General features: G+C 34.4%; 1 protein-coding gene across 5 annotated transcripts in view; it reads right to left on the bottom strand.

Annotated features, from left to right (window-relative positions):
• The window catches only part of CD96 (CD96 molecule), a 151,777-nt gene that overhangs the window by 117,744 nt on the left and 14,160 nt on the right, over positions 1-19,873 (bottom strand). For all 5 annotated transcript variants that reach the window (XM_074301150.1, XM_074301148.1, XM_074301153.1 and 2 more), the window contains exons 2-3: positions 5,442-5,566; positions 1,610-1,966 (exon numbers count right to left, since the gene is read on the bottom strand). In XM_074301150.1, the coding sequence (XP_074157251.1) occupies positions 1,610-1,966; positions 5,442-5,544 (460 nt within the window). In that variant the 5' untranslated portion in view covers positions 5,545-5,566. The remainder of the gene's footprint in view (positions 1-1,609; positions 1,967-5,441; positions 5,567-19,873) is intronic.

Below are 19,873 nucleotides of genomic sequence, written 5' to 3'. Positions count from 1 at the left end.
ATACCTTTTTAAGGGACAGTCTCAAAATTTTTTACTTGCAGAGATGATTAACATGCACACTTGAAAATACTGTGAATGACCCTAAAGATAAAGTGACAGGAAAATTAAGAGAATGACAGGCTAAATGACTTGTCAGATTACCAATATATGGTAAGAAGAGTCAGAAAAAAGTTGAATCTAGAACTTTAATGTTCAGTTAGATTTTCTTGATTAAAATTACAGATGATCTATTCTCAAAATGTTCTTCCTCTTTCTTGATTACCTGCCAAATCTATGCAAGACTTTTCTTTGAGCAAGGTCAAACAAACAAAGCAATCCAATTGCTGATACCTTGATTCCTAATCTTGGATTTAATTATGAAGAGGCAGTTGGCTGATGTAGTGCATAGGAAGGAAAGAAATAAGCATGTACCTATTCTGTGTGAGATACCATGCTAAATATTTTACAGATATTATCTCATTTGGTCCTCCCAACAACTTCAGGAGGCAGATACTCTTTTTATTCCCATTTTACAGTTGAGGAAACTGAGGCTGGTGGCAGTTATGTGATTTAGCCAGGATCACACAGTTAATAAATGACTGAGGTTGTGTTTGTCCTCAAGTCTGTCTGATTTTCCAAGTCCAGTGTTCTACCTGCAGAGGGCCTGAATTCTACTTTAGATACTTCCTGGCTGTATGACCATGGGTAAGACATTTAACCCCAGAATTTTCCTTAACTATAAAATAAAAATAATTTCCCATACTTATTTGACTGAGTAGGCACTGGTGAAAACTGAGTGAGATAATATGTGTAAAGTGCTTTACAGACCTTAAAGTATTACATGCATATTAGTTCCTAACATTATTGTAATTGGCAAGATCAATAAGGAGCTACATCAGACCTCAAAACCATCCTTAAATAAATATAAGGCTGAAGCTGGAGGCTGCGAATTTTATGGGATAATAGATTCAAACTTAAGGGATCCCAGGAGCCTTCTATTCCAGCATTCTTATTAAGGACCCTGAAGCTTGATAAGATAAGTGATCTGCCCCAAATCACAGACTGATAAACATGAGAGGGAGAATTTGAATCCAGGGTTTCTGATTAAAGGGATAATGTTTTTCCCTCTGCACACTGCATTTTAAAGATAGAGCTCAAACCTAGGCCTGTGATTTCATTAGTAAAGGGAATTTACTGAATGAGGACACTGTCTACTTGTACAGATCAGCTTTTTCTCTGCAACCTATTATCCTAGAGAGTTGCCTATAGCAGAGGAGTCAAACACTGACTGGTGAGCTGCTTAATATTCTGAAACTGGATTAACATGTAATTGGGAAATGTTTTTAAAAATAAATTAAAATACTATACAAATATTGATTTGATATTTTCTAGGTCAATATGCTGTTAACAGGGATTCAACTAAATTTGAATTTGATCTAGCATTTTAAGTGACACATTTGCACAGGGTTATAAATGTGGTAAATATTAGAGGCAGACTTTTAACCCAGGTCTTTCAAGTTACAAAGCCAAATCTCTACCCACTGTACCATACTCCTTCCTTAATTTGAAATAATATAAGAAGGCACAGTCACCTTTCCAGTTCTTATTAAGCTCAGTTTCTATTGCTTACCTTCATTCTGTACAATGAGATTCTGGATCTTTGTCAAAGTGCCCTCTGGAAACAAAGTAACACTACATTCGTATTTCCCACTCAATGCAGCAGAAACATTTCTCAAGTACAAAGTCCATTCTGAAACATTTGGTGACAATACAGTGAATGAGACTAAGGATTCACAGGAGGTTACAGCACCACAGTTATAACCATACTGAGGGTGGTAGAGACCTATTATTTCTGTATTATTGGCGATTTTGGACCATTGTGTTTGCACCAACAAGCTTCTGTTTTCAAGTTGACATGTCAAGTTCACATCCATGCCAGGAGTAGCATAGATGACATTTCTTTCATCAAATCTTCCTTTTAGATTACCTAAAAGAAAAGAATACCAAGCATCATTTTATCTGGTTTATTTTTCCTTGGTCACCAGATCCATTGGGATTGCTGATCAAACTAAGAAAACATGAGTATGAGGACTCATAGAGGTAGGAAAGAATCTGAGCAGCCCAGAACACTTAGTTCAGGATTGGTTCAGACAACTCATCCACTTAACTTGGAATGGATTGGCAAAATTGCTTGCCTTTGAATCTAATTCAATGTTTGAAATAAGGATGAAACAATTTTTAATAAGAAAATTTTAAAATTCAAGTTGATATGTTTTTCTATGATCTGATGTTTTCTATGTCTCTTAATAATAAAACCTTCCTTCCAGACACTAATATTTGCAACTTTGGTGTCTTTCCTTCTCACCTTCTCTTCCTATATTTATTCATCTTCTTGGTGTTGTCAATTCTACCTTCACAGCATCTGTAACATCTATTCCTTTTTCTCCACTCACATGTCTACAACTCTAGCTCAGGTTCCTATCACCTGATTTCTATCTATTACAGCAGATAGGTAATTGGGCTCCTGGCACTTAGCTTCTCCCTGATCCACTCCACTCTCTACACAAACTGACAAAATACTATTTTTAAGACTGATCTTGATTCCAGAGGACTGATGATGGAAGATACTACACACTTTCTATAAGAGAGGAGATGGATTTGGGGTCTACATTGAGCTGTACTTTTTGGACATGGACAATGTAATAATTTGTTTCACTTCACTGTTCATATTTGTTACAAGTGTGTTTTTCTTTTGCATTTGAGAAGGAATATGAAGAATACATGAAGAAGAGAAAATATTTTTGTTTGTTAAAAAATTTTAACATTTTAAAATATTCTCAAACAGAAGTCTGCTTATACCAATCCTGCTTATACCAAAACTTCACTGGCTCTCTAATGCTCTAAGAAAATATGAACTTCTCAATTTAAAATTTAAGTCACTTGATAATTTGGCTCTGGCTTATGTTTAAAGACTTATTGCATAATATGCTCTGTAATGTGCTCTTAAGTTTCAGCTGAACTCAATATTCCGTCTTTTATCTCTGTGACTTTGTAAAGGCTTTTTGCCCTTTCCTAGAATGCATTATTTCCCCCCATTCACAGAATCCTTGGGTTCCTTCAAGGCTTAACTTGAATATCATCTCCTACAAGAGTCCTTTCCTAATCTTATTATTATTTTGTTTTTTTACCCTAAATCATTATGGATTGACATAGCTATTTAGTATATTATTTCCAACCCATCCCTCTTGGAGAATGTCATCACCTTAGGGACCAATTTTTTTGTTTTGCTTCATATCCCATGAACTTTGTACAGTGTTTTGTACAAAACATGTTTTTTGTTAAATGATTATTGGACTGGATTGTATTGTTTGAATTTCAGACTTACATATGATACAAAATATTAAATATATACATACATATATATACATATAAATTAAACATATATGATAAATACCATAAAACATAATAATTAATTTTCACATGAAATATAATATTTAGAAGATTGAAATAGCTAACACAAGGAGGAGTTCTAAGCCTGAGGCCAATTAATTTTTTAAAAATTTGATAAACATATATTAATTATAACCCTATTACATTCTGTATTGGAAAACATAGATTTGGAAAGGGGTCCATAAACTTCATCGAAATGCCAAAGAGGTCTAAGAAATATATATATATATACACACACACAGACACTCACACATGCAGAGATTAAAAATTCTATTTTAGAGGAGATAATATCATCCTCAAAACAGTCATTACAGAGTCTTCCATGTTCTATCATCCCTGTTGAATATACTAGGGAGGAAGATGGGGGAGATATAGCTGAAAAGCCAGCCTTGAAAAATAATTCAATTGGTATGAGTTGGATTCTTAAATCCACAATGAAAAGGAAATTTTAAAAATCCAATTGACCAGTACTATCTACTCTGGCTAGGAAGTCTGATGTCTTAGATGTAACAGAATCCATGTTTCTTAAGCTCCCTTACAAAATGGGGCTGCTTCTTCCTTATTTAAAGTTGTTCGGCTTGAGAGGACCTAACAATCTTGGTTTCAGCAGACAAACACAACCTTAGAGGACTCAGGGAAATGTTTATATCACAATGAGACATCAAAGAAAGATTTTTGTTGAGGATAGGAGCAGGGAGGAATTTTTAAATGGGTGATTTCAAATGATGAGTTTAAATAATGATTTTTCTCAGAGGGCTCTATATAAAAAAACATTTGCCTTAGTTTAGCACTCAACACTGAGCACTGAAATATAATGGTAAATATGACCCAAATACACAATAGAAGACTTTTAAAAAAATAACAAGTGACAGAGACTGAGGATTTTTGACAAAAAAAATAATAATAATTTTCAAACTGTTGTAGATAAAAAATTGTGTAGTCAGAGGTCAGTGCAATGTAATGTCAGTGCCAGGGAGGTATATAGTGCTTCAGAAAATACTTGTTTTTTTTTTTTTTAATATTCTATAGACTTTATTCTACAACATAGTTTGTGATGTAATGATTTTTTTCTTAAATGCTTCCTAATCATTATGGTCTGAGTAATACAGTAAATTACAGAGACATTGGGGTACACTCTAATATACACAGGATGGAATGCAAAATTCATCTTTCTCCTTTCTATTTTTAAATGTGACTCTTGAGTCTCAAGTTCCTGCTCACATAAGGATGCTCTATTTTGTCTCCCAGGTCCACTATAGCACATACCTCATTAAAGTCCAAGATATGCTCAACTCCCAAGGATCCTTGCATTTGGAGGAGAAGTGCTTTTTTATATTAAAAAATACTTAAGAGAGGAAATGGTGTTAAGGAGTCTTTCTGAATCTCCAGCAATATGATTCCCCCCTGTGTTTTAGAATTATCCTGACTATCGTTCAGAGAACATTTCCACTAGAACACACAATTTCTTAAATTATTCTAGGAGTTCTTAGGAAAGAGTAGGTGAAAATGTCTTGCAGCAGAGAAGCAAGATCACTTTTCACTTTTTTTTTCATATTGAAATGTGACATCTATAAGTCAGATGGGAGATACTATTGTTGTTTAGTCCTGCCTAACTCTTCCTGAACCCATCTGGGCCACATGATGACCAAAACAGTCTCTTTTTGGCTGGTTTTCTTGGCAAAGATACTGAAGTAGTTTGCCATTTTCTTCTTCAGCGTATTTTATAAATAAGGAAAACGAGGCAAACAGGGTTAAATTAATTTCTTAGGATCACACAACTCGTAAGTGTTTGAGACTAGATTTAAACTCAGGAAAAGTACATCTCCTGACTCCAGGTCTGGTAATCTATCCACTGTGCCACTAAATATATACTCTTAAAGGTATTAATGATATTATTCTTAGTGACCCATTTTTATTGAAATTTCACAAGTCATTTAAAAATATAAACAAAACTCCCATTCCCCCCCAAAAAACAAAGTCATCTGATAACAAATCACAATTAGGAGGCTTACCCCAGATAAGATGTATTTGCATGAATGAGTAGATAACTCCATAAGTCCATTTCTTCTCCATAGTTTTTGAAGCAACCTGCATCAGCAGTTCCATTATGGTCATAGGAGTGAGTTGGCTATTTTAACTAGAGTAAAGAAAAGTAATTTTTTCTGTATAAGAACAAAAATACTTTAAGCATATTACATATAAAATGCTGCTTATTATTTGGCAGTGTTCTAGGAAATGAGCTCTAGACAGGAAAGCTATGTGGTTTGCCCCTGAGGTTTACTTCTAATTAGTAAGTGTGAAGTTATTAGGCTCCATAGCAGCATGTTCAAAGTCCTAGTCTTAACTCCCTCTTCTCAAAAATCTACAGGGCAAGAGTAACATCTGTCATTCTCTAATACTGCAGGTGTTTTTTGTTTAACTACTTTACTTTATTCAACTTTGGGGAGGGGGAAGAAGCATACAAAAGAGATTGTGGCCTAAAAGCAAGTTACAAGTAAAACTGACTTAAGTAAAATAAGTCATGCTCTTTTTTAGACAGAGCATTTAAGTTCATGTGTATATTTTGGGGTATTATCCAGAATTTCTCTTCTACAGAAGAAACACATAAAGTTTTTCAGTGAAGAGAGTTTCTTAAAAACTAAGCCAAGAAGATAAGGGGAATAAGGATTAAAAGAAATAAGAAATAAATACAAATAATATAATGTATACAATAGAAAATATAATATTCTTTGATATAATATATTATATACTATAGGTTAATAGTAACAAATAAAATAAGCAATAAGAAAATAAGAATGGAAATATAATAAAGAAATAAGAAAACCATGCATAGCAACTGTGACTTAGTCTAATTTTCCATACTTTTTTTTTTTTTTTTTTTCTTTAGGAGAGGCAGTGTGGTATAAGTGGATCAAGACCTATCCTCAAAGCCAAGAAGACCTGGGTCCAAGTCCAATCTGTACACTGACTATGTGGCTCTGGTGAGTTAACTTCTCAGTATTTTAGGCAATACTCTTAAGACTTTAACTATTGTAGAAATGGTGCTGACCTGCATTGATAGAAGAAACTTCTTTACCTGGGAGTTCTCTTTACCTATGAAATCATAAATATATCTATTCAGGAGCTAAAAGAACCATTTACCAAATGGGAAATGACTATGGACTATATTTCTATCCTTAATTTTAAAATGTATTCCCTTTTACCTTAGTGCTATAGGGTACTGAATTAGAAGGAAATAGTCTGAATTGCAACAAGAAATAATAGATTGATTTCTAAATTTGATTACTACCCTCACGCCCTTTCTTGCAGGAGCATATAGATTTCCTGAAAGTGGAATGATTAGAAGCCTTTCCCATCTACTTTGCTCATTCATTCTCCTAAATTACACTTGTTTTATGAGGACCAAGAAAATCTTTCCTTGCTGGTGGTCAACATAGAAACTAGGAGCAGAATTTCTTTGCCCAACCTCTGTTGCTGAGACTTAAAGGAAATCCCCAGCCCTGCCCCACCCCTAGGCATCCTCTTAGACAGTCCTGGGGCTATATAAGAAGAGAGTGGTTCTTGAGCAAAAACTTTTAACATTTAAAGTTAGAAAAACTGCAGCCAAGGAGGATTTAATGGCTTGTCCAGAGTATTTAAGACAGGAAGTGATCAAAGTAGCATTCAAACCCAGGTCTTTTGATTTCAAATTTAGGGCCCTTGCCATTAACCTATTTAGTGTCTCCCAGAGAAATGGGAGAAAAGGCAAAGTGAAATATAGCAGAGAGAGTGTTGAATTTGGAGTCCAAACACCAATTCAGCCACATTCTACCTGTGTTACTTTTACTAATGACACTTTCCTTATCTGTAAAATGAGAAAATAGGACTAGATAACATTTAAAATCCACTTCAGTCTGGATCCAGGGTCCCTGGTGAACAGAAAAATATAGGGAAATGACAGGTGATAAGATAGACAGCTAGATAGAACAATGGATGGAGTGCCAAGTCTGAAATCAAGAAGATCTAAATTCAAATGCAGTCCCAGATACTTATTAACTGTGTCACCCTGGACAAGTCACTTAACCCTATTTGCCTCAGTTTCCTCATCTGTAAAATAAGCTAGCGAAGGAGATGGCAAACCCCTCCAGTATCTCTGTCAAGAAAATCTCCCAAAAGGGGGGGTCCCACAAAGAGTCAGACATGACTAAATAACAACAACAAGCTTGAAAGGCACTGTATTTTGCCCTTATCAGATCTCATCTGGTGTATCATGTTCAGTTCTGGGTGCTAACATCTGAAAAGTACAATAACATGCTGGGTAATATCTCTAAGTGGACAATCAGGACATGAAAAGGTTATGAATCTATGTCATATGAAGATTAGTCATTTGTCTTGGCAATGTTGTGTTATATCAATTGTTCTCCTGATTCTGCTCCCTTCATTCAACATCATCTATTTAAATTTTACCAACTTACTCTGAAACCATCTGATAAATACAATGACTAACTATGATTTTGAAGACTGATAACAAAGCATGTTGTCTGTATCCTGTTAGGTAGCTAGGTGGTGCGGCAGATAGAGTGAGAATCTGAAGTAAGGAATACCTGAGTTCAAATAAAACCACAGATTGTGGTTGTAACACACTTACTACTTACTACTTCCTAGCTGTGTGTTCCTGCCCAAATTGCTGCAGCAAAAAGAAAAAAAAATAATTGACTTGCATAGGTCACACAGTTTATAAGTGTCTGAGGCCAGATTTGAATTCATCTTTCTGACATCAGGCCTGGTACTCTATCCACTCTATCCTGGCACTCTGGCTACTTAGCTGGCCTTTTTAATACAGTCTCTTCAAAATCAAGAAAAATAAATTTAGTAACAATGAATATCATAACTATAAATATGGGTATCTGGTTATTGAGCTGTATTCAGTAATCTCTTTTAAGTCATCTAGATGGAATGGATGGAATAACACTTCCCTTAACAAATCACTTGGCCAATTTGTTAGCTGTGCTATCAAAACACAAACCAAAAAACACTCTATGTTACTCCCACCTGAATTACACAATGGAAAGCAAATCTGAAATCTTTGCAGCAGCATAACAAAAAATTTTCCATATACAGCTTATGTCAATTCAGCCCAGTTTGGTAAACCAAACCAGTCATCTGTAGAAGAAAAGAATTGCTTGTAGCTTTTCCCTCAACATATATCTAATGGAATATAATCTGCTTGAAAGCATTTCATTTTGTTCCTAGCTTCAAACATGGTGCCTGATATCAGGCAAACAGTCAATAACTATTGTTCAATTAAACTGAATTATATATACATTTTAATTGAATTTCTAATATAGTAAATTTTCTTATCCAGAGTTCCCAATATTGTAAAAGTAAAAAATTAATAGTAATTCATGTTTATAAAGAAAGGAGGATGACAGAATAAATAGAGAAATGGCTTCAAAGTTAGGAAGACATGAATTCAGATTCTTTGCTGGACTAATATTGACACAAGAATAATCCTACAGTTTTATAGCTGTATGCTTTGTTGTTCAGTTTTTTCTTCATTTATATTCAGTTTTTAATGACCCTATTGGGGTTTTCTTGGTAAAGATACTGGACCCACTGAAGGGAGCAGGGAAAATTACATGAACACTGGATATGTATGTTAAGAGGGTGGTCTCTAATATGAAATGTCACTTTCTCCCTCTCATTTGAAGCCTTAGGGCCAGTCCATTCAACCACCTTGCTTCAAAAATTGAAGTATAGAGAGTGAATGTGACAGAGAATGTGAGCATGTTTTCACAAGTTTATAAAAAATTTAGTTTCCTTGTATTTAAACCACCAGATCTTTATTTCACATCGGGGGATATAGTGAATTTTTGAAATCTAAAAACCAAACAAATAAACAACAAACAACCTTACTCCTACTAATGTGGATTAACAATTGCTCTTAAACTTTCCAAGCCTAATCTTAGAGAATAACCCCCAGATACTCTTTATAAACTTCATAATGCTATATAAATGGGATATATTATATGGTTTTTCTGCTTTTGATGAATCCACAGAAATGGAAACCCACCAAGATCTATTTCATCAGTCTCTCACCCTTCCCTCCTACCCAGTCCCTCGAAATGTGAAAAGATTTCCTAGTTTTTACAGTCAGTATGGAGTAGGAGAACCAGATTCTGGACTCAGAGTCAGGAAGAAAGAGCAAGTCTTGTCTCTAATCAGCATTGCACTATCCAAAACAGTTGCTCAGTAATTTGTAGGCAAAGACTTGGAAGAACTTCTCCTTGGTAAAAAAGAGAGATGTGGGTTGAGTGAAGCAGAAAATATCAGTAATTTGCTGTCCTTAAAAATGCCCACGGCTTGGAATAATGCTACATTGCCTCTGGGACTTCTTTAAGGAGACCCAGTTTCTCAAGCTCCTATACATATACCCCTTCATAATTCAAATAGCATCTTCTCAATAGCTGTTTGCAAGCAGCAGATGGCACCAACAACTCATATTCACAAGTATCTCAGGTGATGGGAATTTCACCCACTGATTTTTCAATCCCAGTAGTATTTTCTAAAGGCCTTTTCAGCATGAGAACAGGCATTCTCTCTGTTTAAAAATAACTTTTCTAAGGAAGACATGTCAATCTCCTCTATCATTCTTCCTGCAATTTCAACTGCACACTATTTTTTTGCCTAGATTACAGTCTGGTGCATATATGAAGAAAACAGAACCAGTCAGCTCCACATATAAAAAAGGAATCTTGAACTTCCTGAACTTAAGAGACAAATTCAATTATTTACAAAGAGAAGCAAGAGCACACATAATTTCTGCTCTAGGCAAACCACGGTTGTATTTTTTTTTTAACAAAATGCTTTTTAAATGCTACCACTATGCACTTGACTCCAAGGAGAAAGAAGCAAGTCCAGTACCAGGAAGCTGAGCCAAAGAAATAACATTTGAACATAGTGAGCACCAAGGTCATTCATGGGCCTGTCTTTGACTTTGATTCTCAATCATAAGCCAATAATTAATGAAAGGGGTAAGAAGCTTTATCTGTCTAAGCATTTGACTTCCAACAAGTCAATCAATAAATCAATAAATAATCATTTATTAATATCTACCATGTGCCAGGCCCTCTGCTAGTGCCTATTGTTTAATAGGCTATTGTCTAGGGCTAAGGTCTGTTAGACATAAAAAGATAGAAACAAAGTATTATCTTTCTTCAAAGAGCTTATAGTCTAATAGGAGAAACAATATTTACACCCATAGGTATATACAAAATGCATTGTAAAGTAAATACAAAGTACATTTTAGTGTGGGTGGGATTAGAATCATAGGTAGTATCTAGTTTGAATTAATAGTGAAATCCTTTTAATGATTGAATGAATTTGAATTCATACTACTTGAAATCATAATTACGATTGGTAATTGATTCTAATCTAATGGAAATATTAATTTCTAATTCAAATAATGTGACCATTTCAGATAAGGAAAGGAGCACTTACTATATGCCAGATACTATACAAAATGCTGTACAAATATTATTTCATTTGATCCTTAAAACAACTCTAGGTTCTATTATTTCCATTTTACATTTGAGGATATTGAGGCAGGAAGAAATTAAATGACTTGTCCAGAGTAATATATCTGGTAAACAGCTGAGATTGGATTTGAATTCTGGTCTTCCTGTTTCCAGGTTCAGCACTCTATTTTGCCACGACCTGCCTCCAGGTAGATTCATTATTTATACTAATTGGGACCAGCCTCAAGTGTGAGATGAAACTTGCTAGGATTGTAAAAGATTGAGGTGGGATAGAGTACAATCCAGGCATGAAGTACAGCCTACAAAGACTGAGATGGGAGATGGAATGCTATGGATGAGTAACAGAAAGTAGGTTTAGCTTGAGTGCAATGTATAGTATGTAAGGGAAAGTAATTTATAATGAGTCTGTAGAAATAGGTTAGATTTAACTAATGAAGAACTCTAAAGACCAAACAGGAATTTATGCTTTATTCAAAAGACAAGAGAATGCTACTAGAATTTCCTGAGCAGGGTTCAATTGTTGTTATTGTTGCTGTTGCTGGTATTGTTCATCCTTCATACTCAAAGAGGTCCAACAACATCAAAAGGGTGATGTCTTAATTTGCTCATGAATTGGATTTAAGTGAGTCAGGGCTGTGCAAAGTTATCATCCTCACTGTGTCCTCTTGGATAATTAGAATCCAGTGACAAGACAAAAATCAAGATGACAGGCAATCTCTCAAAATACAGTGGATTACCTTGTTTTTTTTTAAACTAAGATCTTTCTCAGGCCTCAGTTTGTTTGAAGCAATGACCATTCAATGATTTTCATTTTAGGAATATCAAATATTTGGCTTTATCAATACATCAACAAATACTCATTGAGCTTTTATTCTCAACCATTTCCTGATAGGACACCATCATCAATACCTTGCTGCATCTTCCTCCTCCTCCTCCTCCTCCTCCTCCTCCTCCTATTCCTCCTCCTCCTCCTCCTTCTTCTGCAATTGGGGTTAAGTGACTTGCCCAGGATCACAAAGCTAGGAAGTGTTAAGTGTCTGAGGCCAGATTTGAACTCCTGATTTCAGGGCTAGTGCTCTATCCATTGTGCCATCTAGCTGCCCCCTTCTTTCTTAAAAATATATTTTCTTTAGTACTTAGTGCCATCCCTTATGCATAGAATATCCTTAAATATTTGTTGGATTGAAGTAAATTCCCATTCTTAAGTAATTTTTCAGTTGAGTTGAGGAGACTCAACATTCCAGTCCTGTATCTGATAGTTTACTGTATGTTCATGAGCAAATCTCTTGACCTCTGAGTATCACAGTCAATTCTCATCATTATAGATTAGGGGAGCTTCCACATTTATGAAATCCTAGTTGCAAACTAAAACAAACTCCAAATAATTCAAGACCGTGCTAGAATTCATATCACCAGACCTAAATTCAGAACCTAAATTTGCTACCAATTGCATGATTTTGAGCCTCAATTTCTTCATCAGCATGCTGGATTGGGATAATACTTTTATATTCTACCTTGTGGTTGTGAGGAAAATATATAAAGTTCTTTGTAAATCCCAACATGGCAAGGGAGGTGAAATGAGATGAGTATATAAAGTTCCTTGTAAATAAACTGTGTAAATCCCAGCTTGTCAAGGTACTGGAGTGGAAAGAGAACTGGACTTGAAGTCGAGGGACTTGGGCTCAAATCTCCGCTATCACTTTCTTGGACAAGTTATTTATCCTCCCTCAATTTCCTCATCTACAGTATGAGAGGCTTGGACTAGATGCTCTAATTTTGTGATCCTATTATCCATGTGGTGGCATTGGTGGGATTTGCTCCCTACTACTATAAGTCACAAATTGTCGAAAAATCTAATTATATGGAGGTTCTTGCCTGTTAACTTCTAGGGATTGTGCCTTTATCATGTGCTACTTACATATTTTCTATAATGATTTTGCCTCAGAGTGAATTTGTGAAGAGTTAACCATATTTTTTTTAAAAAGTATTTTATTTTTTTCCAATTACATGTAAAAGCAATTTTGACATTTCTAAAAAAATTCAGTTCCAGATTCTCTACCTCCTTCTCCTTACAATACTCCCTCCCTCTGCCTTGTCATGTCCTTTGAGAAGAGTCAAGCATCTTTAAGAAAGACCATATAGTTAATACTCTTTATTCCAATTCTTTGGTAAGTCAGAAGGAGGCCCGGATCTACCCAATTTTCTGTCTATTTGAATGAACTCAACAGAGTACTACTGCCCAGTACTAGTCTAAATGATTACTTAGGTGTTTGGATTTTTTCATGGTAACTTCCTGGACACACTTACTTTTCAGTATTGTAACCCAGCTCTGATTAAAAAGCAATGATGCAAACTTATTTTGGAAGTGAAGATAATTTGAGGATGTCTTCACCATATTTTGTGGTTAACTTAGAATAACAGAATGTTATTCTAAAGGCTGAGATTTTTAAGGAAGAAAGAAACAAAACAGAATTCTTTTACATACTTAAGGGGATATTGTCTTATTTGATCCTCACAACAATCCCAGGAGGTAATTATTATTATGATCTCCATGTTACAATTGAGTAAGTTAAGGTAGATAGGTTAATTGACTTGGCCAGGGTCACTGAGCTAATAAGTATCTGAGGCTATATTTTAACTTAGCCCAGAGTTCTATTGATTGTGCCATCTAGTTATCTGTATTAAAGTTTTGTTTTGATTTTTCATATTCTTCAAAATTAACACAATGTCTGGCACACATAGTAGATGTTTCATAAATGCTTTTTAATTCAATTAAATTTGGCATTAATACTGTAATTATGCTTTTACTTTCCTTTGATATTTTGTATTAGTCCATTGTTTTGTTTCTGTAAGAGATGGAGATCCACAAAATCCAATGAATGAGAACTCCTATCAAATTTTCTTTCTTTTCTCCACAGTATAAATCATATTTACACTCACACTCATATCCATACAAATCTGTAACAATTTTCCAATTTTCCAGGGTAAATCTTCTAAAATAACAAGTTGAAGATACAGCAGAAGAGAATGTAAAAGTATCAAGCTTTAAAGAAATGAATAGAAAGAGAAGAGAAGGATCATTTATTAAGTCCTTACTATGTTTCAGTTCCCTATGCTTTATGCTAGGGGCAGAAATATGAAAAAGAACTCATCTCTAAAATCAAAGAGCTTACATATATTTAAAAAAACTCCAACATACATACATAAAATCTGTTAAAAATGTATACAAAATAAATATATGGTCATTTCAGAGGAAAGTCACTACTAACTGTGTGAATAAGCCAGAGATAAGAATTAGTCAGTGAGATAAGATCTGAAAAGGGATCTTATACTCTTCAATTAGTATCATCCTATTTTTTAATTGGTAAGTTGTACCTAATGGCAGACTTCATTTTTTGGTTCTGGCACATCAGCTATCTACTGAAGACATCACAAACAAAATAAGCAACTGTCTTTATGCTATATATTCTAACCTTAGTCACTTCATTTCATATTTAGAGCCACTGATCCAGACACACATCAAAAGAGTGTGGCAGACTAATGTAAGACATCATCACAATGAACCCTGAACCATATCTTCTTTGACCTTAAGAACCCATTACAAGAAATACTGAACTTCATTCAGAGGACCAAATTCAGAGGCCTGGCTGGCTGATATTCACTTAAAATGGGAGATGATCTGAAGCAGGGCTTTTTACCTTTTTTGTATCAGACTTCTTTGGTAGTCTAGTATGACCTATGAACCCATTCTCAGAATAGTGTGTTTCTGTGTGTGTGTGTGTGTGTGTGTGTGTGTGTGTGTATCTCAATATGTCTGTTTATATGTTTGTATATAATGTTTGTATAGTAAGAAAATGCTTACTTTCAGATAAAGATTAGTGAAAAGAAAGAAATTTTCTTTCTCATCCAAGCTCCCAAATTCACTGATTTCAGTTTCAGATCTGGCATTTTCTCCTATGGAAGTAAGAGAAAAGAACCAAACTGATGGCAGGAGCTCAAAAGATAACTAATGCATATGCATATATCTATATTTTTGTCTACAAACATACAAGGTGACCTCCCAACCGGACAAGTCATTATTACAATGCCATTGTAAAGTGCACTTTCATGAACAGTGCATGAGAAACATTTCTAATGTAGGTTAATTCAGTTGTTTGGGCCAACATTGAATAATCATATTCCATGAAACCAAGTAAAATACTATCTATATCTTACATAATAGTGAGATACAAGGGACTGACATTTTTACTAGTTTATAAATGAACAATGAGTGTATGCTACTGTTTTATATGTTTTTCAAATCACAAGAATAAAATTTTGCAAAAACATGTTCTTCCATTCAATTTATGCTTTCATTCCTTGATCAAAGAGAGTTTGGCTTTATTATTCCCCACTCCTATCAACTGTGCAGAATCAAAAGAGCTATAGAAAAATGATGTGTTCTATTTTGTCCCATCATCCATCATTAACAAAATTGCCCGGTACATTCTATTCCTTAACACTGGTAGAAGTATACAAAGCAGAAGGTGGTCAGAGTGATTTCCAGGTACAGATTTGAGTTTAGAGTACCAGTCATTTGTAAAAAAATCACATTTAAAAAACAGTATTTGCTATAGAAAAGACAAATAAAGAAACAAAGAAAGTCAAATCACTGAATCAAGAGCCAGTAGTTCAGAGTTCTAGTTCTGGCTTGACAATTAACTAATTTGGATATTTCATTCATATCTTCTCTAAAACTTTAATACATAATTATTTAATATATAAAGGGAAGAGTTCGGATTATGTAATTTCTACCATCTTTTCTAGCATTATCATTCTATGACTCAAGTAAAGAGAATTTAAACAATATATGTCAGTTGCATGAGTGCTGGGACCATGTTTATTCTTTGTATTCTCCATAGAACTTTACATATTGTAGCTACAATTGATATTTTTGTACTAGTTAATCAAGTCCAGGGAAAAAAAGAAAATTATAATAAATTAGCTGCAAATTATCTTCATTTTGGCAGATGTATTCTGAAATCTCAAAGTTATTTTTCCAACCCATGAAAAACTTTTTCAGTTCTTTGAAAATCAATGTCACAGTAAATTAATTTTTACCTCATTCAACCAGTTTGAAAAGAAAAACTAGCTCAGTTTTCTTCAATCTCTTAAGTGATTTTTTAACCCAGAAAAAATGTTTGTTTGACAATGAATACATTGAAAAATGAATGCATTGATTACATTGATTTGCAATAAGAAATATTTGAATTGTCATTCTTCTCATCTTAGCCAACCCAAGACCATATAAGTTCTTACTAAAATAGCAGGATCCTTAAGAGAATCAGGCACAGGAGACATTCCATATGCATATACTGAGCACCTCTTATGTATTTTTGATAACTACTATGTACTATTTTTAAAATGATGGTTCTGATTTTTGTAGGTAAATCTATCTAACATAGAGTAATTATACAAAATCCTTAATTTTGGAAAGACCACCAGACTTGGAGGAGGAAGAACTGGGCTCAAATTCTGGCTCTGCTATTTACTACATGAGAGACTTTAGGAAGATTTCTGAGTCTTCATCTGTAAATTGAGAGGTTTGTTTCTCTTCTATAGCTCTGATATATTAGGAAATCCATCTTTTTATTTTTAAGAAATCACAACTAAATTCTCAATAAAACATTTTGTTAAAATCTTAGAAGCACTGAGTTTTGGAAGAAAAAAAAAAGCATGTCTGTATTAGGGATGCTATAGGGAGAAAAGGATAGCATCTTAAAGCATTCATCTAACAATGGTAGATATAGAGATGCAGAGGAATATTGGTCAGTCTATACTCAGAGCTGTTCCAAAGAATCTAATTTATCATATTTAGGGTTTTTTTCCTTTCCCGAAGAAGCAGGTGACAAAGAGGGAAATAAAACAAAATGAATCTATTCTTATTTGGTTTTGGCTACAATCTCATATTGTGTTCAGATATTGGATTTCCCTGGAAGCTTCCTATGTTGTCATCATCTTATTACTTCCTCAGGAACTAAGGGCCTATGAGCACTGTGCTTGTGCCATGAAGTTTCTCAAATGAATGACAGCAGTGGTCACTTAATAAGTTAGTGTTCATATATAGGTTATGTTTTGAAGCTTGATGGGGGCCACAAAATAAGCAATGGTCTTTTCTTAAAATAATAATTTTATAAAAAGAAATTTATAAAAGAAAATGCTCAAGAGCAGCCTGAGGTTGAATACTCTTGATGGTGCTATAAACCCAGAGTGGGTAGTAGTTGTCTGCCTAAGGATGCTTTCTCTGATAGCAAAGGGGTAGAATGCCTCCTCAGGGCTACTTTTTACTCATTCAGTTTATGCTGTTGTTAAGACAACACCTGCCTCTGACTTTCTTTTTATACTTCACTCTGGCATGTTTCTTTTTTCTCAGCATTAAAATGTCACATATAAACTCAAGGCTTTTTAGGGCCCACACACTTGAGGCTGGCCATCTAAGTCTTGCTGACACAAACTTGATCAGTCTACTTCAAGGCCTGGGGTGACATAGTAATGAAACAGCTCCCTTTGGTTTGAATTAATGCCATAGCACAAGTCAGTCCTCCTTTCTTATAAACATGATGCCCAGGCTATAGGCCTTGGGCTTTATGACAGACAGAAGATATCATGGCCTTTCATTATTTTCCATTTTCTCAAATAAAAAAAGACTGCTTTTACTGCTGTGTTTCTCCCCCAATTCCCAATCCTCCTCAGGTCATCTGGCCTAACATTTAGAACAGGAAGCTGAAAAGGAGGACTACTTTATCCTCACTTGCATGCTAAAGTCAGTGATTTTCATTCTGTTAGATGAATCTCGACTGTGCTCCATACCTTTGAAAGGGAAACACTAGATTATAAGAAAATAATGAGCTCTATTTTCCAACAAGGGAGGGAAGATTTTTTTTTTAATGAAAGAGTGTGAGAGAGCTAGGAGAATGAAGGAGCTATTAATAGAATGAGTGAAAAAGCATTTACTGAATGCTTACTATGTACAAAGTACTTTGCTAAGCACTAATGCTAATAGAAAACTAAGAAAATTTCTGCTTATAAGAATTCACATTCTAATAGATAAGGAAAGTATAAAAAGGAAATTTCAACTACCAGTTAGAAAAAGGTCCCATAATTCTTAAGATAAAAGAGCAAAGCATGTACTAAGTACCTTTACTTTTGTACTTTTACTTAACATTTTGTATTAAGTACTCTTTACTGTGATTTCCACTGATAAAAATGCATGCATTTCTGATGTTGTATGAACTGACACTGCCAAGGACTTTGGTGGTGAGAAATAAAGATGTCTGAGGAAGGAAGAGGGGAAATGATAGAAAGATAAAAAGATGATAAGGTTGGCTTTATAGAAGTATGAAAGCTAGTATGAATCAGCTGATTGTTCAATTTTCAGGATTAGCATTTATAATTCAAAAATAAGTAAATGCTACAAATCAAGGTTTGATTTATGGTTTTGTTGATTGTCTAGACTTATGGCAGTGAAAAAAATCTTAATAAAGCAGCTTATTCGAAATGTGTCATATATACAGGTTTTTCTTTTTTTGGGGGGGGTTGTTTGTTTTTTTTAGAGAACCTGTTGCTAAGTATTTACCAGAATACACCTGATTTCAGACTTGCTGGGTTTTATTCTCCAGTGGAGAAAGTCTTCAGTATAGAATTTTTAAAAAGTGAGTTTGAAGCAAGTTTGAGAAAAAAAAAAGTTGCGTCTGAAAAAATGGAACTGAGAGTTGCCCTCCAAAAAGGTGCTTCCTTTATTATTAATGGCCAAAACTTTAGCCAATATAAAGAATTGAAAGCACTTATAACAACTAAGCCATGAAGTGAATGGGAGGGACCAGAAGGAAAACCACATTCAAAATGTAAAGAAAGGGGAGTTGGGTTGGAGACATTGCAGGAAAGAGAATGTTATATAGTTCCCTTATATGCAATGTTTCAAAAATTACAGTGCATTTAAAAAATTAAAAGCTTATAATTGTATTAAGGCTTTTAGGACATGCTTTTTTTACAACACAGGATATCTTCTACAAGGGGAAACTTTGTCCAGTAGAATGTACATTTCTTGATGATTAAAGATTAAATCATTTTCTATCTTCCTATCTCTAACACCTAGTACTATCCTCAGCACACAGTAGGTGCTTAATAAATACTTGTTGATTGATAATTAATACTGGTTCTTTGAGGATATTGTATCTCAAAAGAATCAAATAGGAGAATGAGAGAAAGGAATAGTTCTCTCTTATATTAATAACCAATTAATATTGGAGAAGGAGAATTTAGGATTTTTCTTTCTTTCCTATTTCCTCATTCAAAGTCCAGTCTCTCAAAGAGATTATTGACCTTGTCCAAAAAGTTACCTCACCTAGACCATATTATCTAGGTGGGATTGTTACCAAACAGAAGATCTTACAAAGAACATCTAATCTAGGGGAATTCCAACCCATTGAGTTCTTTTCAGACATGTTAGGTGGGGGAATATCTTTTTTGTCTAGATTACCTAAGATTGGAGATAGTCTGGGTAGAAAGGAATAAAAGTGACACAAATAAAGTCACTGTCCCCACATTCTCTCATTTTTATAAGAGTTACTCATTGTTCAGAATACCTATTCTTCTAAGGGCATATAAGCTTTGAGAAAACTCCATGATTCCTCTTTGGTTTACAAGAGAAAGCCAAATGACCATACTTTTATTAAGTATCTATGAGCTATAAATAATAAAAATATCTATTTAAATAAATTGATTATTAATGCTAATAATCAATTAGGTCTTGTCATGTATCACAAAATAAAATAATCAACAAATATTTATTATCTCCCATTATAGTAAGTGACTCAGAGCATTTGTCTCAGGGGCACTAGGCAGAACAAAGTGGGAAACTATCCCAATAGGAACTGAGAAGTAATGAG

The sequence above is a fragment of the Sminthopsis crassicaudata genome, chromosome 3 (assembly GCF_048593235.1).
Source record: "Sminthopsis crassicaudata isolate SCR6 chromosome 3, ASM4859323v1, whole genome shotgun sequence".
NCBI lineage: Eukaryota > Metazoa > Chordata > Mammalia > Dasyuromorphia > Dasyuridae > Sminthopsis > Sminthopsis crassicaudata.
This window is presented reverse-complemented; position numbering and strand designations above follow the sequence as displayed.